The 26,671-nt window shown below is 43.1% G+C and overlaps 1 protein-coding gene across 1 annotated transcript in view; it reads left to right on the forward strand.

The window, feature by feature from the left end:
• The first annotated feature begins 2,315 nt into the window (after window positions 1-2,315).
• The window catches only part of LOC127582741 (mucin-5AC-like), a 32,894-nt gene continuing 8,538 nt past the window's right edge, over window positions 2,316-26,671 (forward strand). Inside the window, exons 1-27 of the mRNA XM_052038304.1 lie at window positions 2,316-2,469; window positions 3,237-3,395; window positions 4,166-4,324; window positions 4,620-4,778; window positions 5,087-5,245; window positions 5,542-5,700; window positions 5,997-6,155; window positions 6,464-6,622; window positions 6,929-7,087; window positions 7,322-7,480; window positions 7,786-7,944; window positions 8,707-8,865; window positions 12,782-12,940; window positions 13,237-13,395; window positions 15,948-16,067; window positions 16,523-16,561; window positions 16,858-17,016; window positions 17,325-17,483; window positions 17,790-17,948; window positions 18,647-18,805; window positions 19,568-19,726; window positions 20,023-20,181; window positions 20,478-20,636; window positions 20,945-21,103; window positions 21,410-21,568; window positions 21,803-21,961; window positions 22,267-22,425. Coding sequence (XP_051894264.1) covers window positions 2,316-2,469; window positions 3,237-3,395; window positions 4,166-4,324; window positions 4,620-4,778; window positions 5,087-5,245; window positions 5,542-5,700; window positions 5,997-6,155; window positions 6,464-6,622; window positions 6,929-7,087; window positions 7,322-7,480; window positions 7,786-7,944; window positions 8,707-8,865; window positions 12,782-12,940; window positions 13,237-13,395; window positions 15,948-16,067; window positions 16,523-16,561; window positions 16,858-17,016; window positions 17,325-17,483; window positions 17,790-17,948; window positions 18,647-18,805; window positions 19,568-19,726; window positions 20,023-20,181; window positions 20,478-20,636; window positions 20,945-21,103; window positions 21,410-21,568; window positions 21,803-21,961; window positions 22,267-22,425 — 4,129 coding nt within the window. The remainder of the gene's footprint in view (window positions 2,470-3,236; window positions 3,396-4,165; window positions 4,325-4,619; window positions 4,779-5,086; window positions 5,246-5,541; window positions 5,701-5,996; window positions 6,156-6,463; window positions 6,623-6,928; window positions 7,088-7,321; window positions 7,481-7,785; window positions 7,945-8,706; window positions 8,866-12,781; window positions 12,941-13,236; window positions 13,396-15,947; window positions 16,068-16,522; window positions 16,562-16,857; window positions 17,017-17,324; window positions 17,484-17,789; window positions 17,949-18,646; window positions 18,806-19,567; window positions 19,727-20,022; window positions 20,182-20,477; window positions 20,637-20,944; window positions 21,104-21,409; window positions 21,569-21,802; window positions 21,962-22,266; window positions 22,426-26,671) is intronic.

Consider the following 26,671-nt stretch of genomic DNA (forward strand, 5'->3'; position numbering starts at 1 on the left):
TAAATAGATAATACAAGAGACCATAGACGCTGGAATCTGGAGGGAAAAACACAATCTACTGGAGGAACTCGTTGGGTCAGGCAGCATCTGTGGTGGGAAAGAATTGTCAATGTTTCAGGACCCTACATCAGAACTGAGAGTGGAGAGGGAAGTTTGCTGGTATAAAGAGAAGAGCAAAAGGGCTGAGATGGGTCTGGTAGGTGACAGGAGGACTGAGGAGGGGTGATGGGCAGATAGAGCCAGGTGAGGGAGGGGAATGAGTGGAGTTAGGAGATGGGAGGCAGGTGGGTGAGAGGTGGAGACAGACAAGGGGAGAAAAGCCAGAGGGTGCTGGGTGGGGGAAGGGGAGGGAGATGAGCAGGGACACAGACAACAAGTGCTGGAATCTGTAAGGAAGGTAAGTGACAATGCGAACCATTAAGGAAGAGGTTAAGGACAGATGGAACTCGATGGGGGAGGAAACCAGGTGGGTGAAGTGTGTGGGTTGGAGGTGGATGGTTCCAGGAGGGGGAGGGAGATGAAAAAGGCTGATGGGGGGCTGGAGGAGGGATGGAAAAGGGAACAAAAATTGGAGGACCAGAGGTGAATTGGAAGGAGAGGCAAAGGAACACGGGGCTGTGGGCTCCCTGACAATGGAAAATTCATCGTTCATACCGTTGGATTGTAGACGACCTAGGGGGAATATGAGGAGTTGTTCTTCTAGTTTGCATTGGGCCTCACCCCGGCAGTGGAGGCCAAGAATGGACAGGTCATAGAGTCATAGAATCATAGACCTATAGAGTCATCCAGCACAGAGACAGGCCCTTCAGCTCAAATGCACCATACCGACTAAGATTCCTGTCTAAGCCAGTCCCATCTGCCTGCATTTAGTCCATATCCCTCTAAACCTTTCCTATCCATGTACCTGTCCAGGAACCTTTTAAATGTTGTTAATGTACCTGCCTCAACCACTTCCTCTGGCGACTCACAGGTCAGTGTGTGAATGGGAAGGGGAGTTGAAATGGCACGTAACTGGGGCTCATGATGATTATTGTGGACAGAGCACAGGTGTTCTGCAAACCAGTCACCCAGTCTGCACTGGGTCTCACTGATGATGATGAGGCCACATTGGGAGAGCTGAATGCAGGAGACGAGGATGGAGGAGGTGCACCTGAGTACCTAGGAGTTTGTTCAAGCAGCGTCACAGGTACAAAGGGTAGTGAAAAAGGTGTTTAACACACAAGCCTTCATCGGTCAGGGCATTGAGAAAAGGAGTTGGGACATGATGTTGCAGTTGTATTAAGTCATTAGTGAGGCTGCAATTGGAGAACTGCACAGAGTTTTGGTAACCTTGTTACAGGCAAGATGTGGTTAAACTGGAAAGAGTGTAGAAAAGACCAACGAGAATTTGCCGGGAACTGAGTAAAGGTGGAGGTTGGCCAGTCTAGGTCTTTATTCTTTGCAGTGTAGGAGAATGAGGGGGTGACATAGAAAAGCTGGACGGTAACAGTCTTTTCCCAAGGGTGAGGGAATCCAAAACTAGGTGGTAGAGATTTAGCGTGAATGGGGAAAGAATCTGTGAGGGGCAACTTTTTCATACAGAGTGTGGTAAGTACATGGAAGGAGCTGCCAGAGGAAATGGTTGAAGCTGGTAAAACTGTATCATTGAAGAAGTACTTGGAGAGGCACATGGAGAGGCGGGGCTCAGAGGGACATGGGCCGAACACAGGAAATTGGGACGAGCTGGGTGGGCACCGTGGTCAGCATGGACTGATTGGGCTGAAGGGCTTGTACCTGTTCTGTACTACACTATGACTCAATGACTCTATGAATCTGTGCCCAGCTTTAAGGGCTGTTTAGGACCCCAACTGGTGGTAAAGGAGGTGGATGGAGAAAAAAATGCCAAGGGTTGGGAAAGGAGGATAGGAAGTGAGACACAGAGGGAGCGGTCCATGTGGCAGGCGGAAAGGGGTGGGGAAGACAAGCTGTGGCGAGTGGTGGGATCCCACTGCAGCTGGTAGAATTGAGAAAGGACGATGTGCTGAAAGCAAAGGTTATCAGGGTGAAACGTGTGGTAAGGGAGTTTTCCACATCGCAACTGTGTGGAGTGAGGGTGGGAGCAGAAATATGAGGAAGTGAGCAAATGCAATAGAGAGATCCATCAAGCTCAGTAGAAATCTAATGTTCAAAGGGGAACACAGCCAAAATTAACCAATGATGTAACAGATAATAAATGTGAAAAACAGAGGAGAAAAATGCAGCTGAATGCAATTTCTGCATTTACCTTCACAAAGAATCAACTAATCTCAAGATAACATGCCACCATTACAGTAACAATGGGGTCATCAACAATTACAGCGACAAGCAGTGCAGCAACAAGTACTGCACCAACTCCCACGTCAACAACATCAGAAACATCTGCAGGAAACCAGACTACATCAGTAACTGCAAGTATAACTGGCCCGAGCACATCTCCATCTGCAACCACTGGTGAGTATTCTCAAATTGAGAAAAAGCAAAAAACAGCAGTAAATGTCGCATGAAAGAATCCAAAACAAATCACTTCCAAAGCCCATGAAGGTACCAGCGTGACTTACATCATGAATGTCAATCAAAAAGCAGGCAAGAAACATTTACTAATTACAGATGTTCAGAATCACGCATCCATGTACCATCGAGCATTTAGCAATTTGCATTACTGCGACAAAGAATCAAAACAGCAGCTGCATGTAATTTGTGCATTTACTCTCACAATCCTTCAAATGATCTCAACATCAACATTCATTATTCTAGTAACAAGTGCATCATCCACAAGTACGGAGACAAGCAGTGCAGCAACGAGTACTGCACCAACTCCCACATCAACAACATTAGAAAAATCTGCAGCAAGCACGAGTACATCAGGGACTGAAAGGACACCCGGCCCCACCACATCTCCATCTGCAACCACTGGTGAGTATTCTCCAACACGAATGGCAAAAGATTTACACAAAGTTCACATGATAACAAACCGTAACATTTCACTTCCAAATATCCATCAACATACAAGTCAGGGTTCCATCATAAACAGCATCAAAAATGGGTGCAGGAAACATTTAGTAATTTCGATGTTCAATGCGCTATGATGCAATGTTCCTCAGAGCATTTAACAATTCATAATACTGGGTCACAAAGCCTGCAATGCAGCCACGCGCAATTTTTGCATTTCCTCTCGCAATCCTTCAACTTATCTTGAAATAATATCTCAAATATTCCAGAAACAACTCAACTATCGACAAGTACAGCACCAAGCAGTGCAGTGACAAGCACAACACCAGTTCCCACGTCAACAACATCAGAAACAACTGCAGCCAGCACAAGTTCATCAGCAACTGAAAGTACAGCCGGCTCCACCACACCTCCATCTGCAACCACGGGTAAGTATTTTCAAACAGAATATTGCAAAAGATTTCAACAAAGTTCTCAAGTTATCAAACCGAAAAGTTTCACTTCCAAATATCCATCAAGATGCGAGCCAGCGATCCATTATAAACTGCATCAAATAGTGAGCGAAATGCATTTCCTCATTTTGGCTGTTGAATGAGCTGTGCAGCAATATTCAAGGGAGTATTTAACAATTGAGATTACTGTGTCACAAAGCATGAAATGCAGCTCCGTGCAATTTCTGCATTAACACTCGCGATACTTGAACTTATCTTAACGTATTACCTCAACTATTCCAGAAACAACTCAAGCATCGACAAGTACAGTACCAGGCAGTGCAGTGACAAGCACAACACCAGTTCCCACATCAACAACATTAGAAACAACTGCAGCCAGCACAAGTTCATTAGCATCTGAAAGCACATCCGGCCCCACAACATCTCCATCTGCAACCACGGGTGAGTATTTTCAAACAGAATATGGAAAAGATTTCAACAAAGTTCTCAAGTTATGAAACCGAAAAATTTCACTACCAAATATCCATCAAGATGCGAGCCGGCGATCCATTATAACCTGCGTCAAATAGTGAGCAAGAAGCATTTCCTCATTTTGGCTGTTGAGAGAGCTGTGCAGCAATCTCCAAGGGAGCATTTAACAATTCATATTACTGCGTCGCCATGCCTGAAATGCAGCTCCGTGCAATGTCTGCATTTACTCTCGCAATCCTTCAACTTATCTTGACATAATATCTCAACTATTCCAGAAACAACTCAACCATCCACAAGTGCAGCACCAAGCAGTGCAGTCACAAGCACAACACCAGTTCCCACGTCAACAACATTAGAAACAACTGCAGCCAGCACAACATCATCAGCATCTGAAAGTACAACTGGCCCCACCACATCTCCATCTGCAACCACTGGTGAGTACACTCCGATAGGGAATTGCAAACAATGTTCTTAAGTTTCACATGATATGAATCTGAAACAAACGATCTTCAAAAATCCATCAAGGTACCATCATGAACAGCAAGGAAAATGGGTGCAAGAAGCATTTACTTACTTCAGCTGTTCAATCAACTGTGCAGCTCTAACATACAGAGCATTCAATAATTTGTATTCCTCTGTGGCATGCCTGCAAATGCAGCAGCATGACTTTTCTGCACGTACTCTCAAATTCTTTCAAGTTATCTCAACATAACAACTTCATTATTCCAGAAACAAATGCATCATCCACAAGTACGGAGACAAGCAGTGCAGCAACAAGTACTGCACCAACTCCCGCATCAACAACATTAGAAACATCTGCAGCAAGCACGAGTAGATTAGGGAATGAAAGTACACCCGATCCCACCACATCTCCATCTGCAACCACTGGTGAGTATTCTCCAACACAGTAATGGCAAAAGACTTCCACAAAGTTCACATAATATCAAACCGTAACATTTCACTTGCAAATATCCATCAAGATACAAGTCAGGATTCCAACATAAACAGCATCAAAAAAGGGTACAAGAACCATTTACTAATTTCGGTTGTTCAATGAGCTGTGCAGCAGTCTTCCACGGAGCATTTAACAATTTATATTACTGCGTCGCAAAGCCTGAAATGCAGCTCTGTGCAATGTCCGCATTTACTCTCGCAATCCTTCAACTTATCTTGCCATAATATCATAACTATTCCAGAAACAACTCAGCCATCCACAAGTACAGCACCAAGCAGTGCAGCCACAACCACAGCACCAGTTCCCACGTCAACAACATTAGAAACAACTGCAGCCAGCACAACTTCATCAGCATCTGAAACTACATCCGGCCCCGCCACATCTCCATCTGCAAACACGGGTGAGTATTTTCAAAGAGAATATTGCAAAAGATTTCAACAAATTTCTCAAGTTATGAAACCGAAAAATTTCACTGGCAAAGATGCGAGCCAGCGAGCCATCATAAACTGCATCAAATAGTGAGCATGAAGCATTTCCTCATTTTGGCTGTTGAATGAGCTGTGCAGCAATATTGAAGGGAGCATTTAACAATTTATATCACGCCGTCACAAAGCACGAAATGCAGCTCCGTGCAATTACTGCATTAACGCTCGCAATCCTTCAACTTATCTTGAAATATTATCTCAACTATTCCAGAAACAACTCAACCATCCACAAGTACAGCACCAAGCAGTGCAGTCACAAGCACAACACCAGTTCCCACGTCAACAACATTAGGAACAACTGCAGCCAGCACAAGTTCATCAGCATCTGAAGGTACAACTGGCCCCACCACACCTCCATCTGCATCCACTGGTGAGTACACTCGGATAGGGAATTGCAAAAAATCTTCTGAAATTTCACATGATATGAATCTGAAACAAATGACCTTCAAAAATCCATCAAGGTACCACCATGAACAGCAAGGTTAATGGGTTCAAGAAGCATTTACTTACTTCAGCTGTTCAATGAACTCTGCAGCCAAAATATACAGAGCATCCAATAATTTGTATTCCTCTGTCGCATGCCAAGCAAACGCAGCTGCATGACACTTCTGCATTTTCTCTCACAATCCTTCAACTTATCTCAACATAACAATTCCACTATTCTAGAAACAAGTGCATCATCCACAAGTACGGAGACAAGCAGTGCAGCAACAAGTACTGCACCAACTCCCACATCAACAACATTCGAAACATCTGCAGCAAGCACGAGTACATCAGGGACTGAAACTACACCCGGCCCCACCACATCTCCATCTGCAACCACTGGTGAGTATTCTCCAATACAGTAATGGCAAAAGATTTCCACAAAGTTCACATGATATCAAACCGTAACATTTCACTTCCAAATATCCATCAAGATACAAGTCAGGCTTCCATCATAAACAGCATCAAAAAATGGTGCGAGAAGCATTTACTAATTTCGGCTGTTCAATGAGCTGTGCAGCAATATTCCACGGAGCATTTAACAATTTATATTTCTGCGTCGCAAAGCCTGAAATGCAGCTCCGTGCAATGTCTGCATTTACTCTCGCAATCCGGCAACTTATCTTGACATAATATCTCAACTATTCCAGAAACAACTCAACCATCCACAAGTACAGCACCAAGCAGTGCAGTCACAAGCACAATACCAGTTACCACATCAACGACATTAGAAACAACTGCAGCCAGCACAACTTCATCAGCATCTGAAAGCACATCCGGCCCCACCACATCTCCATCTGCAACCACGGGTGAGTATTTTCAAACAGAATATTGCAAAAGATTTCAACAAAGTTCTCAAGTTATCAAACCGAAAAGTTTCACTTCCAAATATCCATCAAGATGCGAGCCAGCGATCCATTATACACTGCATCAAATCGTGAGCGAAATGCATTTCCTCATTTTGGCTGTTGAATGAGCTGTGCAGCAATATTCAATGGAGTATTTAACAATTGATATTACTGTGTCACAAAGCATGAAATGCAGCTCCGTGCAATTTCTGCATTAACACTCGCGATACTTGAACTTATCTTAACGTATTACCTCAACTATTCCAGAAACAACTCAAGCATCGACAAGTACAGCACCAAGCAGTGCAGTCACAAGCACAACACCACTTCCCACATCAACAACATCAGAAACAACTGCAGCCAGCACAAGTTCATCAGCATCCGAAAGTACAACGGGCCCCACCACACCTCCATCTGCATCCACTGGTGAGTACACTCGCATAGGGAACTGTCAGGGTTCCATCATGAACAGCATCGAAAATGGGTGCGAGAAGCATTTACTAATTTTGGGTGTTCAATCGGCTGTGCAGCAATCTTCAAGGGAGCATTTAACTATTTATATTACTGGGTCGCAAAGCATCAAATGCAGCTCCGTGCAATGTCTGCATTTCCTCTCGCAATCCTTCAACTTATCTTGACATAATATCTCAACTATTCCAGAAACAACTCAACCATCCACAAGTACAGTACCAGGCAGTGCAGTGACAAGCACAACACCAGTTCCCACATCAACAACATTAGAAACAACTGCAGCCAGCACAAGTTCATCAGCATCTGAAAGTACATCCGGCCCCACCACACCTCCATCTGCAACCACGGGTGAGTATTTTCAAACAGAATATGGAAAAGATTTCAACAAAGTTCTCAAGTTATGAAACCGAAAAATTTCACTACCAAATATCCATCAAGATGCGAGCCGGCGATCCATTATAAACTGCGTCAAATAGTGAGCAAGAAGCATTTCCTCATTTTGGCTGTTGAGAGAGCTGTGCAGCAATCTCCAAGGGAGCATTTAACAATTCATGTTACTGCGTCGCCATGCCTGAAATGCAGCTCCGTGCAATGTCTGCATTTACTCTCGCAATCCTTCAACTTATCTTGACATAATATCTCAACTATTCCAGAAACAACTCAACCATCCACAAGTGCAGCACCAAGCAGTGCAGTCACAAGCACAACACCAGTTCCCACGTCAACAACATTAGAAACAACTGCAGCCAGCACAACTTCATCAGCATCCGAAAGTACAACTGGCCCCACCACATCTCCATCTGCAACCACTGGTGAGTACACTCGGATAGGGAATTGCAAAAAATGTTCTTAAGTTTCACATGATATGAATCTGAAACAAACGACCTTCAAAAATCCATCAAGGTACCATCATGAACAGCAAGGAAAATGGGTGCAAGTAGCATTTACTTACTTCAGCTGTTCAATCAACTGTGCAGCTCTAACATACAGAGCATTCAATAATTTGTATTCCTCTGTGGCATGCCTGCAAATGCAGCTGCATGACTTTTCTGCACGTACTCTCACATTCTTTCAAGTTATCTCAACATAACAACTTCATTACTCCAGAAACAAATGCATCATCCACAAGTACGGAGACAAGCAGTGCAGCAACAAGTACTGCACCAACTCCCACATCAACAACATTAGAAACATCTGCAGCAAGCACGAGTACATTAGGGACTGAAAGTACCCCGGGCCCCACCACATCTCCATCTGCAACCACTGGTGAGTATTCTCCAACACAGTAATGGCAAAAGACTTCCACAAAGTTCACATAATATCAAACCGTAACATTTCACTTGCAAATATCCATCAAGATACAAGTCAGGATTCCAACATAAACAGCATCAAAAAAGGGTACAAGAACCATTTACTAATTTCGGTTGTTCAATGAGCTGTGCAGCAGTCTTCCACGGAGCATTTAACAATTTATATTACTGCGTCGCAAAGCCTGAAATGCAGCTCTGTGCAATGTCTGCATTTACTCTCGCAATCCTTCAACTTATCTTGCCATAATATCATAACTATTCCAGAAACAACTCAGCCATCCACAAGTACAGCACCAAGCAGTGCAGCCACAACCACAGCACCAGTTCCCACGTCAACAACATTAGAAACAACTGCAGCCAGCACAACTTCATCAGCATCTGAAACTACATCCGGCCCCGCCACATCTCCATCTGCAAACACGGGTGAGTATTTTCAAAGAGAATATTGCAAAAGATTTCAACAAATTTCTCAAGTTATGAAACCGAAAAATTTCACTGGCAAAGATGCGAGCCAGCGAGCCATCATAAACTGCATCAAATAGTGAGCATGAAGCATTTCCTCATTTTGGCTGTTGAATGAGCTGTGCAGCAATATTGAAGGGAGCATTTAACAATTTATATCACGCCGTCACAAAGCACGAAATGCAGCTCCGTGCAATTACTGCATTAACGCTCGCAATCCTTCAACTTATCTTGAAATATTATCTCAACTATTCCAGAAACAACTCAACCATCCACAAGTACAGCACCAAGCAGTGCAGTCACAAGCACAACACCAGTTCCCACGTCAACAACATTAGGAACAACTGCAGCCAGCACAAGTTCATCAGCATCTGAAGGTACAACTGGCCCCACCACACCTCCATCTGCATCCACTGGTGAGTACACTCGGATAGGGAATTGCAAAAAATCTTCTGAAATTTCACATGATATGAATCTGAAACAAATGACCTTCAAAAATCCATCAAGGTACCATCATGAACAGCAAGGTTAATGGGTTCAAGAAGCATTTACTTACTTCAGCTGTTCAATGAACTCTGCAGCCAAAATATACAGAGCATCCAATAATTTGTATTCCTCTGTCGCATGCCAAGCAAACGCAGCTGCATGACACTTCTGCATTTTCTCTCACAATCCTTCAACTTATCTCAACATAACAATTCCACTATTCTAGAAACAAGTGCATCATCCACAAGTACGGAGACAAGCAGTGCAGCAACAAGTACTGCACCAACTCCCACATCAACAACATTCGAAACATCTGCAGCAAGCACGAGTACATCAGGGACTGAAACTACACCCGGCCCCACCACATCTCCATCTGCAACCACTGGTGAGTATTCTCCAATACAGTAATGGCAAAAGATTTCCACAAAGTTCACATGATATCAAACCGTAACATTTCACTTCCAAATATCCATCAAGATACAAGTCAGGCTTCCATCATAAACAGCATCAAAAAATGGTGCGAGAAGCATTTACTAATTTCGGCTGTTCAATGAGCTGTGCAGCAATATTCCACGGAGCATTTAACAATTTATATTTCTGCGTCGCAAAGCCTGAAATGCAGCTCCGTGCAATGTCTGCATTTACTCTCGCAATCCGGCAACTTATCTTGACATAATATCTCAACTATTCCAGAAACAACTCAACCATCCACAAGTACAGCACCAAGCAGTGCAGTCACAAGCACAATACCAGTTACCACATCAACGACATTAGAAACAACTGCAGCCAGCACAACTTCATCAGCATCTGAAAGCACATCCGGCCCCACCACATCTCCATCTGCAACCACGGGTGAGTATTTTCAAACAGAATATTGCAAAAGATTTCAACAAAGTTCTCAAGTTATCAAACCGAAAAGTTTCACTTCCAAATATCCATCAAGATGCGAGCCAGCGATCCATTATACACTGCATCAAATCGTGAGCGAAATGCATTTCCTCATTTTGGCTGTTGAATGAGCTGTGCAGCAATATTCAATGGAGTATTTAACAATTGATATTACTGTGTCACAAAGCATGAAATGCAGCTCCGTGCAATTTCTGCATTAACACTCGCGATACTTGAACTTATCTTAACGTATTACCTCAACTATTCCAGAAACAACTCAAGCATCGACAAGTACAGCACCAAGCAGTGCAGTCACAAGCACAACACCACTTCCCACATCAACAACATCAGAAACAACTGCAGCCAGCACAAGTTCATCAGCATCCGAAAGTACAACGGGCCCCACCACACCTCCATCTGCATCCACTGGTGAGTACACTCGCATAGGGAACTGTCAGGGTTCCATCATGAACAGCATCGAAAATGGGTGCGAGAAGCATTTACTAATTTTGGGTGTTCAATCGGCTGTGCAGCAATCTTCAAGGGAGCATTTAACTATTTATATTACTGGGTCGCAAAGCATCAAATGCAGCTCCGTGCAATGTCTGCATTTCCTCTCGCAATCCTTCAACTTATCTTGACATAATATCTCAACTATTCCAGAAACAACTCAACCATCCACAAGTACAGTACCAGGCAGTGCAGTGACAAGCACAACACCAGTTCCCACATCAACAACATTAGAAACAACTGCAGCCAGCACAAGTTCATCAGCATCTGAAAGTACATCCGGCCCCACCACACCTCCATCTGCAACCACGGGTGAGTATTTTCAAACAGAATATGGAAAAGATTTCAACAAAGTTCTCAAGTTATGAAACCGAAAAATTTCACTACCAAATATCCATCAAGATGCGAGCCGGCGATCCATTATAAACTGCGTCAAATAGTGAGCAAGAAGCATTTCCTCATTTTGGCTGTTGAGAGAGCTGTGCAGCAATCTCCAAGGGAGCATTTAACAATTCATATTACTGCGTCGCAAAGCATGAAATGCAGCTCCGTGCAATGTCTGCATTTACTCTCGCAATCCTTCAACTTATCTTGACATAATATCTCAACTATTCCAGAAACAACTCAACCATCCACAAGTGCAGCACCAAGCAGTGCAGTCACAAGCACAACACCAGTTCCCACGTCAACAACATTAGAAACAACTGCAGCCAGCACAAGTTCATCAGCATCTGAAAGTACAACTGGCCCCACCACATCTCCATCTGCAACCACTGGTGAGTACACTCGGATAGGGAATTGCAAAAAATGTTCTTAAGTTTCACATGATATGAATCTGAAACAAACGACCTTCAAAAATCCATCAAGGTACCATCATGAACAGCAAGGAAAATGGGTGCAAGTAGCATTTACTTACTTCAGCTGTTCAATCAACTGTGCAGCTCTAACATACAGAGCATTCAATAATTTGTATTCCTCTGTGGCATGCCTGCAAATGCAGCTGCATGACTTTTCTGCACGTACTCTCACATTCTTTCAAGTTATCTCAACATAACAACTTCATTACTCCAGAAACAAATGCATCATCCACAAGTACGGAGACAAGCAGTGCAGCAACAAGTACTGCACCAACTCCCACATCAACAACATTAGAAACATCTGCAGCAAGCACGAGTACATTAGGGACTGAAAGTACCCCGGGCCCCACCACATCTCCATCTGCAACCACTGGTGAGTATTCTCCAACACAGTAATGGCAAAAGACTTCCACAAAGTTCACATAATATCAAACCGTAACATTTCACTTGCAAATATCCATCAAGATACAAGTCAGGATTCCAACATAAACAGCATCAAAAAAGGGTACAAGAACCATTTACTAATTTCGGTTGTTCAATGAGCTGTGCAGCAGTCTTCCACGGAGCATTTAACAATTTATATTACTGCGTCGCAAAGCCTGAAATGCAGCTCTGTGCAATGTCTGCATTTACTCTCGCAATCCTTCAACTTATCTTGCCATAATATCATAACTATTCCAGAAACAACTCAGCCATCCACAAGTACAGCACCAAGCAGTGCAGCCACAACCACAGCACCAGTTCCCACGTCAACAACATTAGAAACAACTGCAGCCAGCACAACTTCATCAGCATCTGAAACTACATCCGGCCCCGCCACATCTCCATCTGCAAACACGGGTGAGTATTTTCAAAGAGAATATTGCAAAAGATTTCAACAAATTTCTCAAGTTATGAAACCGAAAAATTTCACTGGCAAAGATGCGAGCCAGCGAGCCATCATAAACTGCATCAAATAGTGAGCATGAAGCATTTCCTCATTTTGGCTGTTGAATGAGCTGTGCAGCAATATTGAAGGGAGCATTTAACAATTTATATCACGCCGTCACAAAGCACGAAATGCAGCTCCGTGCAATTACTGCATTAACGCTCGCAATCCTTCAACTTATCTTGAAATATTATCTCAACTATTCCAGAAACAACTCAACCATCCACAAGTACAGCACCAAGCAGTGCAGTCACAAGCACAACACCAGTTCCCACGTCAACAACATTAGGAACAACTGCAGCCAGCACAAGTTCATCAGCATCTGAAGGTACAACTGGCCCCACCACACCTCCATCTGCATCCACTGGTGAGTACACTCGGATAGGGAATTGCAAAAAATCTTCTGAAATTTCACATGATATGAATCTGAAACAAATGACCTTCAAAAATCCATCAAGGTACCATCATGAACAGCAAGGTTAATGGGTTCAAGAAGCATTTACTTACTTCAGCTGTTCAATGAACTCTGCAGCCAAAATATACAGAGCATCCAATAATTTGTATTCCTCTGTCGCATGCCAAGCAAACGCAGCTGCATGACACTTCTGCATTTTCTCTCACAATCCTTCAACTTATCTCAACATAACAATTCCACTATTCTAGAAACAAGTGCATCATCCACAAGTACGGAGACAAGCAGTGCAGCAACAAGTACTGCACCAACTCCCACATCAACAACATTCGAAACATCTGCAGCAAGCACGAGTACATCAGGGACTGAAACTACACCCGGCCCCACCACATCTCCATCTGCAACCACTGGTGAGTATTCTCCAATACAGTAATGGCAAAAGATTTCCACAAAGTTCACATGATATCAAACCGTAACATTTCACTTCCAAATATCCATCAAGATACAAGTCAGGCTTCCATCATAAACAGCATCAAAAAATGGTGCGAGAAGCATTTACTAATTTCGGCTGTTCAATGAGCTGTGCAGCAATATTCCACGGAGCATTTAACAATTTATATTTCTGCGTCGCAAAGCCTGAAATGCAGCTCCGTGCAATGTCTGCATTTACTCTCGCAATCCGGCAACTTATCTTGACATAATATCTCAACTATTCCAGAAACAACTCAACCATCCACAAGTACAGCACCAAGCAGTGCAGTCACAAGCACAATACCAGTTACCACATCAACGACATTAGAAACAACTGCAGCCAGCACAACTTCATCAGCATCTGAAAGCACATCCGGCCCCACCACATCTCCATCTGCAACCACGGGTGAGTATTTTCAAACAGAATATTGCAAAAGATTTCAACAAAGTTCTCAAGTTATCAAACCGAAAAGTTTCACTTCCAAATATCCATCAAGATGCGAGCCAGCGATCCATTATACACTGCATCAAATCGTGAGCGAAATGCATTTCCTCATTTTGGCTGTTGAATGAGCTGTGCAGCAATATTCAATGGAGTATTTAACAATTGATATTACTGTGTCACAAAGCATGAAATGCAGCTCCGTGCAATTTCTGCATTAACACTCGCGATACTTGAACTTATCTTAACGTATTACCTCAACTATTCCAGAAACAACTCAAGCATCGACAAGTACAGCACCAAGCAGTGCAGTCACAAGCACAACACCACTTCCCACATCAACAACATCAGAAACAACTGCAGCCAGCACAAGTTCATCAGCATCCGAAAGTACAACGGGCCCCACCACACCTCCATCTGCATCCACTGGTGAGTACACTCGCATAGGGAACTGTCAGGGTTCCATCATGAACAGCATCGAAAATGGGTGCGAGAAGCATTTACTAATTTTGGGTGTTCAATCGGCTGTGCAGCAATCTTCAAGGGAGCATTTAACTATTTATATTACTGGGTCGCAAAGCATCAAATGCAGCTCCGTGCAATGTCTGCATTTCCTCTCGCAATCCTTCAACTTATCTTGACATAATATCTCAACTATTCCAGAAACAACTCAACCATCCACAAGTACAGTACCAGGCAGTGCAGTGACAAGCACAACACCAGTTCCCACATCAACAACATTAGAAACAACTGCAGCCAGCACAAGTTCATCAGCATCTGAAAGTACATCCGGCCCCACCACACCTCCATCTGCAACCACGGGTGAGTATTTTCAAACAGAATATGGAAAAGATTTCAACAAAGTTCTCAAGTTATGAAACCGAAAAATTTCACTACCAAATATCCATCAAGATGCGAGCCGGCGATCCATTATAAACTGCGTCAAATAGTGAGCAAGAAGCATTTCCTCATTTTGGCTGTTGAGAGAGCTGTGCAGCAATCTCCAAGGGAGCATTTAACAATTCATGTTACTGCGTCGCCATGCCTGAAATGCAGCTCCGTGCAATGTCTGCATTTACTCTCGCAATCCTTCAACTTATCTTGACATAATATCTCAACTATTCCAGAAACAACTCAACCATCCACAAGTGCAGCACCAAGCAGCTGCAGTCACAAGCACAACACCAGTTCCCACGTCAACAACATTAGAAACAACTGCAGCCAGCACAACTTCATCAGCATCTGAAGGTACAACTGGCCCCACCACATCTCCATCTGCAACCACTGGTGAGTACACTCGGATAGGGAATTGCAAAAAATGTTCTTAAGTTTCACATGATATGAATCTGAAACAAACGACCTTCAAAAATCCATCAAGGTACCATCATGAACAGCAAGGAAAATGGGTGCAAGTAGCATTTACTTACTTCAGCTGTTCAATCAACTGTGCAGCTCTAACATACAGAGCATTCAATAATTTGTATTCCTCTGTGGCATGCCTGCAAATGCAGCTGCATGACTTTTCTGCACGTACTCTCACATTCTTTCAAGTTATCTCAACATAACAACTTCATTACTCCAGAAACAAATGCATCATCCACAAGTACGGAGACAAGCAGTGCAGCAACAAGTACTGCACCAACTCCCACATCAACAACATTAGAAACATCTGCAGCAAGCACGAGTACATTAGGGACTGAAAGTACCCCGGGCCCCACCACATCTCCATCTGCAACCACTGGTGAGTATTCTCCAACACAGTAATGGCAAAAGACTTCCACAAAGTTCACATAATATCAAACCGTAACATTTCACTTGCAAATATCCATCAAGATACAAGTCAGGATTCCAACATAAACAGCATCAAAAAAGGGTACAAGAACCATTTACTAATTTCGGTTGTTCAATGAGCTGTGCAGCAGTCTTCCACGGAGCATTTAACAATTTATATTACTGCGTCGCAAAGCCTGAAATGCAGCTCTGTGCAATGTCTGCATTTACTCTCGCAATCCTTCAACTTATCTTGCCATAATATCTTAACTATTCCAGAAACAACTCAGCCATCCACAAGTACAGCACCAAGCAGTGCAGCCACAACCACAGCACCAGTTCCCACGTCAACAACATTAGAAACAACTGCAGCCAGCACAACTTCATCAGCATCTGAAAGTACATCCGGCCCCACCACATCTCCATCTGCAAACACGGGTGAGTATTTTCAAAGAGAATATTGCAAAAGATTTCAACAAATTTCTCAAGTTATGAAACCGAATAATTTCATTGGCAAAGATGCGAGCCAGCGAGCCATCATAAACTGCATCAAATAGTGAGCATGAAGCATTTCCTCATTTTGGCTGTTGAATGAGCTGTGCAGCAATATTGAAGGGAGCATTTAACAATTTATATCACGCCGTCACAAAGCACGAAATGCAGCTCCGTGCAATTACTGCATTAACGCTCGCAATCCTTCAACTTATCTTGAAATATTATCTCAACTATTCCAGAAACAACTCAACCATCCACAAGTACAGCACCAAGCAGTGCAGTCACAAGCACAACACCAGTTCCCACGTCAACAACATTAGGAACAACTGCAGCCAGCACAAGTTCATCAGCATCTGAAGGTACAACTGGCCCCACCACACCTCCATCTGCATCCACTGGTGAGTACACTCGGATAGGGAATTGCAAAAAATCTTCTGAAATTTCACATGATATGAATCTGAAACAAATGACCTTCAAAAATCCATCAAGGTACCATCATGAACAGCAAGGTTAATGGGTTCAAGAAGCATTTACTTACTTCAGCTGTTCAATGAACTCTGCAGCCAAAATATACAGAGCATCCAATAATTTGTATTCCTCTGTCGCATGCCAAGCAAACGCAGCTGCATGACACTTCTGCATTTTCTCTCACAATCCTTCAACTTATCTCAACATAACAATTCCACTATTCTAGAAACAAGTGCATCATCCACAAGTACGGAGACAAGCAGTGCAGCAACAAGTACTGCACCAACTCCCACATCAACAACATTCGAAACATCTGCAGCAAGCACGAGTACATCAGGGACTGAAACTACACCCGGCCCCACCACATCTCCATCTGCAACCACTGGTGAGTATTCTCCAATACAGTAATGGCAAAAGATTTCCACAAAGTTCACATGATATCAAACCGTAACATTTCACTTCCAAATATCCATCAAGATACAAGTCAGGCTTCCATCATAAACAGCATCAAAAAATGGTGCGAGAAGCATTTACTAATTTCGGCTGTTCAATGAGCTGTGCAGCAATATTCCACGGAGCATTTAACAATTTATATTTCTGCGTCGCAAAGCCTGAAATGCAGCTCCGTGCAATGTCTGCATTTACTCTCGCAATCCGGCAACTTATCTTGACATAATATCTCAACTATTCCAGAAACAACTCAACCATCCACAAGTACAGCACCAAGCAGTGCAGTCACAAGCACAATACCAGTTACCACATCAACGACATTAGAAACAACTGCAGCCAGCACAACTTCATCAGCATCTGAAAGCACATCCGGCCCCACCACATCTCCATCTGCAACCACGGGTGAGTATTTTCAAACAGAATATTGCAAAAGATTTCAACAAAGTTCTCAAGTTATCAAACCGAAAAGTTTCACTTCCAAATATCCATCAAGATGCGAGCCAGCGATCCATTATACACTGCATCAAATCGTGAGCGAAATGCATTTCCTCATTTTGGCTGTTGAATGAGCTGTGCAGCAATATTCAATGGAGTATTTAACAATTGATATTACTGTGTCACAAAGCATGAAATGCAGCTCCGTGCAATTTCTGCATTAACACTCGCGATACTTGAACTTATCTTAACGTATTACCTCAACTATTCCAGAAACAACTCAAGCATCGACAAGTACAGCACCAAGCAGTGCAGTCACAAGCACAACACCACTTCCCACATCAACAACATCAGAAACAACTGCAGCCAGCACAAGTTCATCAGCATCCGAAAGTACAACGGGCCCCACCACACCTCCATCTGCATCCACTGGTGAGTACACTCGCATAGGGAACTGTCAGGGTTCCATCATGAACAGCATCGAAAATGGGTGCGAGAAGCATTTACTAATTTTGGGTGTTCAATCGGCTGTGCAGCAATCTTCAAGGGAGCATTTAACTATTTATATTACTGCGTCGCAAAGCATCAAATGCAGCTCCGTGCAATGTCTGCATTTCCTCTCGCAATCCTTCAACTTATCTTGACATAATATCTCAAATATTCCAGAAACAACTCAACCATCGACAAGTACAGCACCAAGCAGTGCAGTGACAAGCACAACACCAGTTCCCACATCAACAACAGTAGAAACCACTGCAGCCAGCACAAGTTCATCAGCATCTGAAAGTACATCCGGCCCCACCACACCTCCATCTGCAACCACGGGTGAGTATTTTCAAACAAAATATGGAAAAGATTTCAACAAAGTTCTTAAGTTATGAAACCGAAAAATTTCACTACCAAATATCCATCAAGATGCGAGCCGGCGATCCATTATAAACTGCATCAAATAGTGAGCAAGAAACATTTCCTCATTTTGGCTGTTGAGACAGCTGTGCAGCAATCTCCAAGGGAGCATTTAACAATTCATATTACTGCGTTGCCAAGCCTGAAATGCAGCTCCGTGCAATGTCTGCATTTACTCTCGCAATCCTTCAACTTATCTTGCCATAATATCATAACTATTCCAGAAACAACTCAACCATCGACAAGTACAGCACCAAGCAGTGCAGTCACAAGCACAACACCAGTTCCCACGTCAACAACATTAGAAACAACTGCAGCCAGCACAACTTCATCAGCATCCGAAAGTACAACTGGCCCCACCACATCTCCATCTGCAACCACTGGTGAGTACACTCGGATAGGGAATTGCAAAAAATGTTCTTAAGTTTCACATGATATGAATCTGAAACAAACGACCTTCAAAAATCCATCAAGGTACCATCATGAACAGCAAGGAAAATGGGTGCAAGTAGCATTTACTTACTTCAGCTGTTCAATCAACTGTGCAGCTCTAACATACAGAGCATTCAATAATTTGTATTCCTCTGTGGCATGCCTGCAAATGCAGCTGCATGACTTTTCTGCACGTACTCTCACATTCTTTCAAGTTATCTCAACATAACAACTTCATTACTCCAGAAACAAATGCATCATCCACAAGTACGGAGACAAGCAGTGCAGCAACAAGTACTGCACCAACTCCCACATCAACAACATTAGAAACATCTGCAGCAAGCACGAGTACATTAGGGACTGAAAGTACCCCGGGCCCCACCACATCTCCATCTGCAACCACTGGTGAGTATTCTCCAACACAGTAATGGCAAAAGACTTCCACAAAGTTCACATAATATCAAACCGTAACATTTCACTTGCAAATATCCATCAAGATACAAGTCAGGATTCCAACATAAACAGCATCAAAAAAGGGTACAAGAACCATTTACTAATTTCGGTTGTTCAATGAGCTGTGCAGCAGTCTTCCACGGAGCATTTAACAATTTATATTACTGCGTCGCAAAGCCTGAAATGCAGCTCTGTGCAATGTCTGCATTTACTCTCGCAATCCTTCAACTTATCTTGCCATAATATCATAACTATTCCAGAAACAACTCAGCCATCCACAAGTACAGCACCAAGCAGTGCAGCCACAACCACAGCACCAGTTCCCACGTCAACAACATTAGAAACAACTGCAGCCAGCACAACTTCATCAGCATCTGAAACTACATCCGGCCCCGCCACATCTCCATCTGCAAACACGGGTGAGTATTTTCAAAGAGAATATTGCAAAAGATTTCAACAAATTTCTCAAGTTATGAAACCGAAAAATTTCACTGGCAAAGATGCGAGCCAGCGAGCCATCATAAACTGCATCAAATAGTGAGCATGAAGCATTTCCTCATTTTGGCTGTTGAATGAGCTGTGCAGCAATATTGAAGGGAGCATTTAACAATTTATATCACGCCGTCACAAAGCACGAAATGCAGCTCCGTGCAATTACTGCATTAACGCTCGCAATCCTTCAACTTATCTTGAAATATTATCTCAACTATTCCAGAAACAACTCAACCATCCACAAGTACAGCACCAAGCAGTGCAGTCACAAGCACAACACCAGTTCCCACGTCAACAACATTAGGAACAACTGCAGCCAGCACAAGTTCATCAGCATCTGAAGGTACAACTGGCCCCACCACACCTCCATCTGCATCCACTGGTGAGTACACTCGGATAGGGAATTGCAAAAAATCTTCTGAAATTTCACATGATATGAATCTGAAACAAATGACCTTCAAAAATCCATCAAGGTACCATCATGAACAGCAAGGTTAATGGGTTCAAGAAGCATTTACTTACTTCAGCTGTTCAATGAACTCTGCAGCCAAAATATACAGAGCATCCAATAATTTGTATTCCTCTGTCGCATGCCAAGCAAACGCAGCTGCATGACACTTCTGCATTTTCTCTCACAATCCTTCAACTTATCTCAACATAACAATTCCACTATTCTAGAAACAAGTGCATCATCCACAAGTACGGAGACAAGCAGTGCAGCAACAAGTACTGCACCAACTCCCACATCAACAACATTCGAAACATCTGCAGCAAGCACGAGTACATCAGGGACTGAAACTACACCCGGCCCCACCACATCTCCATCTGCAACCACTGGTGAGTATTCTCCAATACAGTAATGGCAAAAGATTTCCACAAAGTTCACATGATATCAAACCGTAACATTTCACTTCCAAATATCCATCAAGATACAAGTCAGGCTTCCATCATAAACAGCATCAAAAAATGGTGCGAGAAGCATTTACTAATTTCGGCTGTTCAATGAGCTGTGCAGCAATATTCCACGGAGCATTTAACAATTTATATTTCTGCGTCGCAAAGCCTGAAATGCAGCTCCGTGCAATGTCTGCATTTACTCTCGCAATCCGGCAACTTATCTTGACATAATATCTCAACTATTCCAGAAACAACTCAACCATCCACAAGTACAGCACCAAGCAGTGCAGTCACAAGCACAATACCAGTTACCACATCAACGACATTAGAAACAACTGCAGCCAGCACAACTTCATCAGCATCTGAAAGCACATCCGGCCCCACCACATCTCCATCTGCAACCACGGGTGAGTATTTTCAAACAGAATATTGCAAAAGATTTCAACAAAGTTCTCAAGTTATCAAACCGAAAAGTTTCACTTCCAAATATCCATCAAGATGCGAGCCAGCGATCCATTATACACTGCATCAAATCGTGAGCGAAATGCATTTCCTCATTTTGGCTGTTGAATGAGCTGTGCAGCAATATTCAATGGAGTATTTAACAATTGATATTACTGTGTCACAAAGCATGAAATGCAGCTCCGTGCAATTTCTGCATTAACACTCGCGATACTTGAACTTATCTTAACGTATTACCTCAACTATTCCAGAAACAACTCAAGCATCGACAAGTACAGCACCAAGCAGTGCAGTCACAAGCACAACACCACTTCCCACATCAACAACATCAGAAACAACTGCAGCCAGCACAAGTTCATCAGCATCCGAAAGTACAACGGGCCCCACCACACCTCCATCTGCATCCACTGGTGAGTACACTCGCATAGGGAACTGTCAGGGTTCCATCATGAACAGCATCGAAAATGGGTGCGAGAAGCATTTACTAATTTTGGGTGTTCAATCGGCTGTGCAGCAATCTTCAAGGGAGCATTTAACTATTTATATTACTGGGTCGCAAAGCATCAAATGCAGCTCCGTGCAATGTCTGCATTTCCTCTCGCAATCCTTCAACTTATCTTGACATAATATCTCAACTATTCCAGAAACAACTCAACCATCCACAAGTACAGTACCAGGCAGTGCAGTGACAAGCACAACACCAGTTCCCACATCAACAACATTAGAAACAACTGCAGCCAGCACAAGTTCATCAGCATCTGAAAGTACATCCGGCCCCACCACACCTCCATCTGCAACCACGGGTGAGTATTTTCAAACAGAATATGGAAAAGATTTCAACAAAGTTCTCAAGTTATGAAACCGAAAAATTTCACTACCAAATATCCATCAAGATGCGAGCCGGCGATCCATTATAAACTGCGTCAAATAGTGAGCAAGAAGCATTTCCTCATTTTGGCTGTTGAGAGAGCTGTGCAGCAATCTCCAAGGGAGCATTTAACAATTCATGTTACTGCGTCGCCATGCCTGAAATGCAGCTCCGTGCAATGTCTGCATTTACTCTCGCAATCCTTCAACTTATCTTGACATAATATCTCAACTATTCCAGAAACAACTCAACCATCCACAAGTGCAGCACCAAGCAGTGCAGTCACAAGCACAACACCAGTTCCCACGTCAACAACATTAGAAACAACTGCAGCCAGCACAACTTCATCAGCATCCGAAAGTACAACTGGCCCCACCACATCTCCATCTGCAACCACTGGTGAGTACACTCGGATAGGGAATTGCAAAAAATGTTCTTAAGTTTCACATGATATGAATCTGAAACAAACGACCTTCAAAAATCCATCAAGGTACCATCATGAACAGCAAGGAAAATGGGTGCAAGTAGCATTTACTTACTTCAGCTGTTCAATCAACTGTGCAGCTCTAACATACAGAGCATTCAATAATTTGTATTCCTCTGTGGCATGCCTGCAAATGCAGCTGCATGACTTTTCTGCACGTACTCTCACATTCTTTCAAGTTATCTCAACATAACAACTTCATTACTCCAGAAACAAATGCATCATCCACAAGTACGGAGACAAGCAGTGCAGCAACAAGTACTGCACCAACTCCCACATCAACAACATTAGAAACATCTGCAGCAAGCACGAGTACATTAGGGACTGAAAGTACCCCGGGCCCCACCACATCTCCATCTGCAACCACTGGTGAGTATTCTCCAACACAGTAATGGCAAAAGACTTCCACAAAGTTCACATAATATCAAACCGTAACATTTCACTTGCAAATATCCATCAAGATACAAGTCAGGATTCCAACATAAACAGCATCAAAAAAGGGTACAAGAACCATTTACTAATTTCGGTTGTTCAATGAGCTGTGCAGCAGTCTTCCACGGAGCATTTAACAATTTATATTACTGCGTCGCAAAGCCTGAAATGCAGCTCTGTGCAATGTCTGCATTTACTCTCGCAATCCTTCAACTTATCTTGCCATAATATCATAACTATTCCAGAAACAACTCAGCCATCCACAAGTACAGCACCAAGCAGTGCAGCCACAACCACAGCACCAGTTCCCACGTCAACAACATTAGAAACAACTGCAGCCAGCACAACTTCATCAGCATCTGAAACTACATCCGGCCCCGCCACATCTCCATCTGCAAACACGGGTGAGTATTTTCAAAGAGAATATTGCAAAAGATTTCAACAAATTTCTCAAGTTATGAAACCGAAAAATTTCACTGGCAAAGATGCGAGCCAGCGAGCCATCATAAACTGCATCAAATAGTGAGCATGAAGCATTTCCTCATTTTGGCTGTTGAATGAGCTGTGCAGCAATATTGAAGGGAGCATTTAACAATTTATATCACGCCGTCACAAAGCACGAAATGCAGCTCCGTGCAATTACTGCATTAACGCTCGCAATCCTTCAACTTATCTTGAAATATTATCTCAACTATTCCAGAAACAACTCAACCATCCACAAGTACAGCACCAAGCAGAGCAGTGCAGTCACAAGCACAACACCAGTTCCCACGTCAACAACATTAGGAACAACTGCAGCCAGCACAAGTTCATCAGCTGAAGGTACAACTGGCCCCACCACACCTCCATCTGCATCCACTGGTGAGTACACTCGGATAGGGAATTGCAAAAAATCTTCTGAAATTTCACATGATATGAATCTGAAACAAATGACCTTCAAAAATCCATCAAGGTACCATCATGAACAGCAAGGTTAATGGGTTCAAGAAGCATTTACTTACTTCAGCTGTTCAATGAACTCTGCAGCCAAAATATACAGAGCATCCAATAATTTGTATTCCTCTGTCGCATGCCAAGCAAACGCAGCTGCATGACACTTCTGCATTTTCTCTCACAATCCTTCAACTTATCTCAACATAACAATTCCACTATTCTAGAAACAAGTGCATCATCCACAAGTACGGAGACAAGCAGTGCAGCAACAAGTACTGCACCAACTCCCACATCAACAACATTCGAAACATCTGCAGCAAGCACGAGTACATCAGGGACTGAAACTACACCCGGCCCCACCACATCTCCATCTGCAACCACTGGTGAGTATTCTCCAATACAGTAATGGCAAAAGATTTCCACAAAGTTCACATGATATCAAACCGTAACATTTCACTTCCAAATATCCATCAAGATACAAGTCAGGCTTCCATCATAAACAGCATCAAAAAATGGTGCGAGAAGCATTTACTAATTTCGGCTGTTCAATGAGCTGTGCAGCAATATTCCACGGAGCATTTAACAATTTATATTTCTGCGTCGCAAAGCCTGAAATGCAGCTCCGTGCAATGTCTGCATTTACTCTCGCAATCCGTCAACTTATCTTGACATAATATCTCAACTATTCCAGAAACAACTCAACCATCCACAAGTACAGCACCAAGCAGTGCAGTCACAAGCACAATACCAGTTACCACATCAACGACATTAGAAACAACTGCAGCCAGCACAACTTCATCAGCATCTGAAAGCACATCCGGCCCCACCACATCTCCATCTGCAACCACGGGTGAGTATTTTCAAACAGAATATTGCAAAAGATTTCAACAAAGTTCTCAAGTTATCAAACCGAAAAGTTTCACTTCCAAATATCCATCAAGATGCGAGCCAGCGATCCATTATACACTGCATCAAATCGTGAGCGAAATGCATTTCCTCATTTTGGCTGTTGAATGAGCTGTGCAGCAATATTCAATGGAGTATTTAACAATTGATATTACTGTGTCACAAAGCATGAAATGCAGCTCCGTGCAATTTCTGCATTAACACTCGCGATACTTGAACTTATCTTAACGTATTACCTCAACTATTCCAGAAACAACTCAAGCATCGACAAGTACAGCACCAAGCAGTGCAGTCACAAGCACAACACCACTTCCCACATCAACAACATCAGAAACAACTGCAGCCAGCACAAGTTCATCAGCATCCGAAAGTACAACGGGCCCCACCACACCTCCATCTGCATCCACTGGTGAGTACACTCGCATAGGGAACTGTCAGGGTTCCATCATGAACAGCATCGAAAATGGGTGCGAGAAGCATTTACTAATTTTGGGTGTTCAATCGGCTGTGCAGCAATCTTCAAGGGAGCATTTAACTATTTATATTACTGGGTCGCAAAGCATCAAATGCAGCTCCGTGCAATGTCTGCATTTCCTCTCGCAATCCTTCAACTTATCTTGACATAATATCTCAACTATTCCAGAAACAACTCAACCATCCACAAGTACAGTACCAAGCAGTGCAGTGACAAGCACAACACCAGTTCCCACATCAACAACATTAGAAACAACTGCAGCCAGCACAAGTTCATCAGCATCTGAAAGTACATCCGGCCCCACCACACCTCCATCTGCAACCACGGGTGAGTATTTTCAAACAGAATATGGAAAAGATTTCAACAAAGTTCTCAAGTTATGAAACCGAAAAATTTCACTACCAAATATCCATCAAGATGCGAGCCGGCGATCCATTATAAACTGCGTCAAATAGTGAGCAAGAAGCATTTCCTCATTTTGGCTGTTGAGACAGCTGTGCAGCAATCTCCAAGGGAGCATTTAACAATTCATATTACTGCGTCGCCATGCCTGAAATGCAGCTCCGTGCAATGTCTGCATTTACTCTCGCAATCCTTCAACTTATCTTGACATAATATCTCAACTATTCCAGAAACAACTCAACCATCCACAAGTGCAGCACCAAGCAGTGCAGTCACAAGCACAACACCAGTTCCCACGTCAACAACATTAGAAACAACTGCAGCCAGCACAACTTCATCAGCATCCGAAAGTACAACTGGCCCCACCACATCTCCATCTGCAACCACTGGTGAGTACACTCGGATAGGGAATTGCAAAAAATGTTCTTAAGTTTCACATGATATGAATCTGAAACAAACGACCTTCAAAAATCCATCAAGGTACCATCATGAACAGCAAGGAAAATGGGTGCAAGTAGCATTTACTTACTTCAGCTGTTCAATCAACTGTGCAGCTCTAACATACAGAGCATTCAATAATTTGTATTCCTCTGTGGCATGCCTGCAAATGCAGCTGCATGACTTTTCTGCACGTACTCTCACATTCTTTCAAGTTATCTCAACATAACAACTTCATTACTCCAGAAACAAATGCATCATCCACAAGTACGGAGACAAGCAGTGCAGCAACAAGTACTGCACCAACTCCCACATCAACAACATTAGAAACATCTGCAGCAAGCACGAGTACATTAGGGACTGAAAGTACCCCGGGCCCCACCACATCTCCATCTGCAACCACTGGTGAGTATTCTCCAACACAGTAATGGCAAAAGACTTCCACAAAGTTCACATAATATCAAACCGTAACATTTCACTTGCAAATATCCATCAAGATACAAGTCAGGATTCCAACATAAACAGCATCAAAAAAGGGTACAAGAACCATTTACTAATTTCGGTTGTTCAATGAG

Source organism: Pristis pectinata, chromosome 24, assembly GCF_009764475.1.
Source record: "Pristis pectinata isolate sPriPec2 chromosome 24, sPriPec2.1.pri, whole genome shotgun sequence".
In the NCBI taxonomy this organism is placed as follows: Eukaryota; Metazoa; Chordata; class Chondrichthyes; order Rhinopristiformes; family Pristidae; genus Pristis; species Pristis pectinata.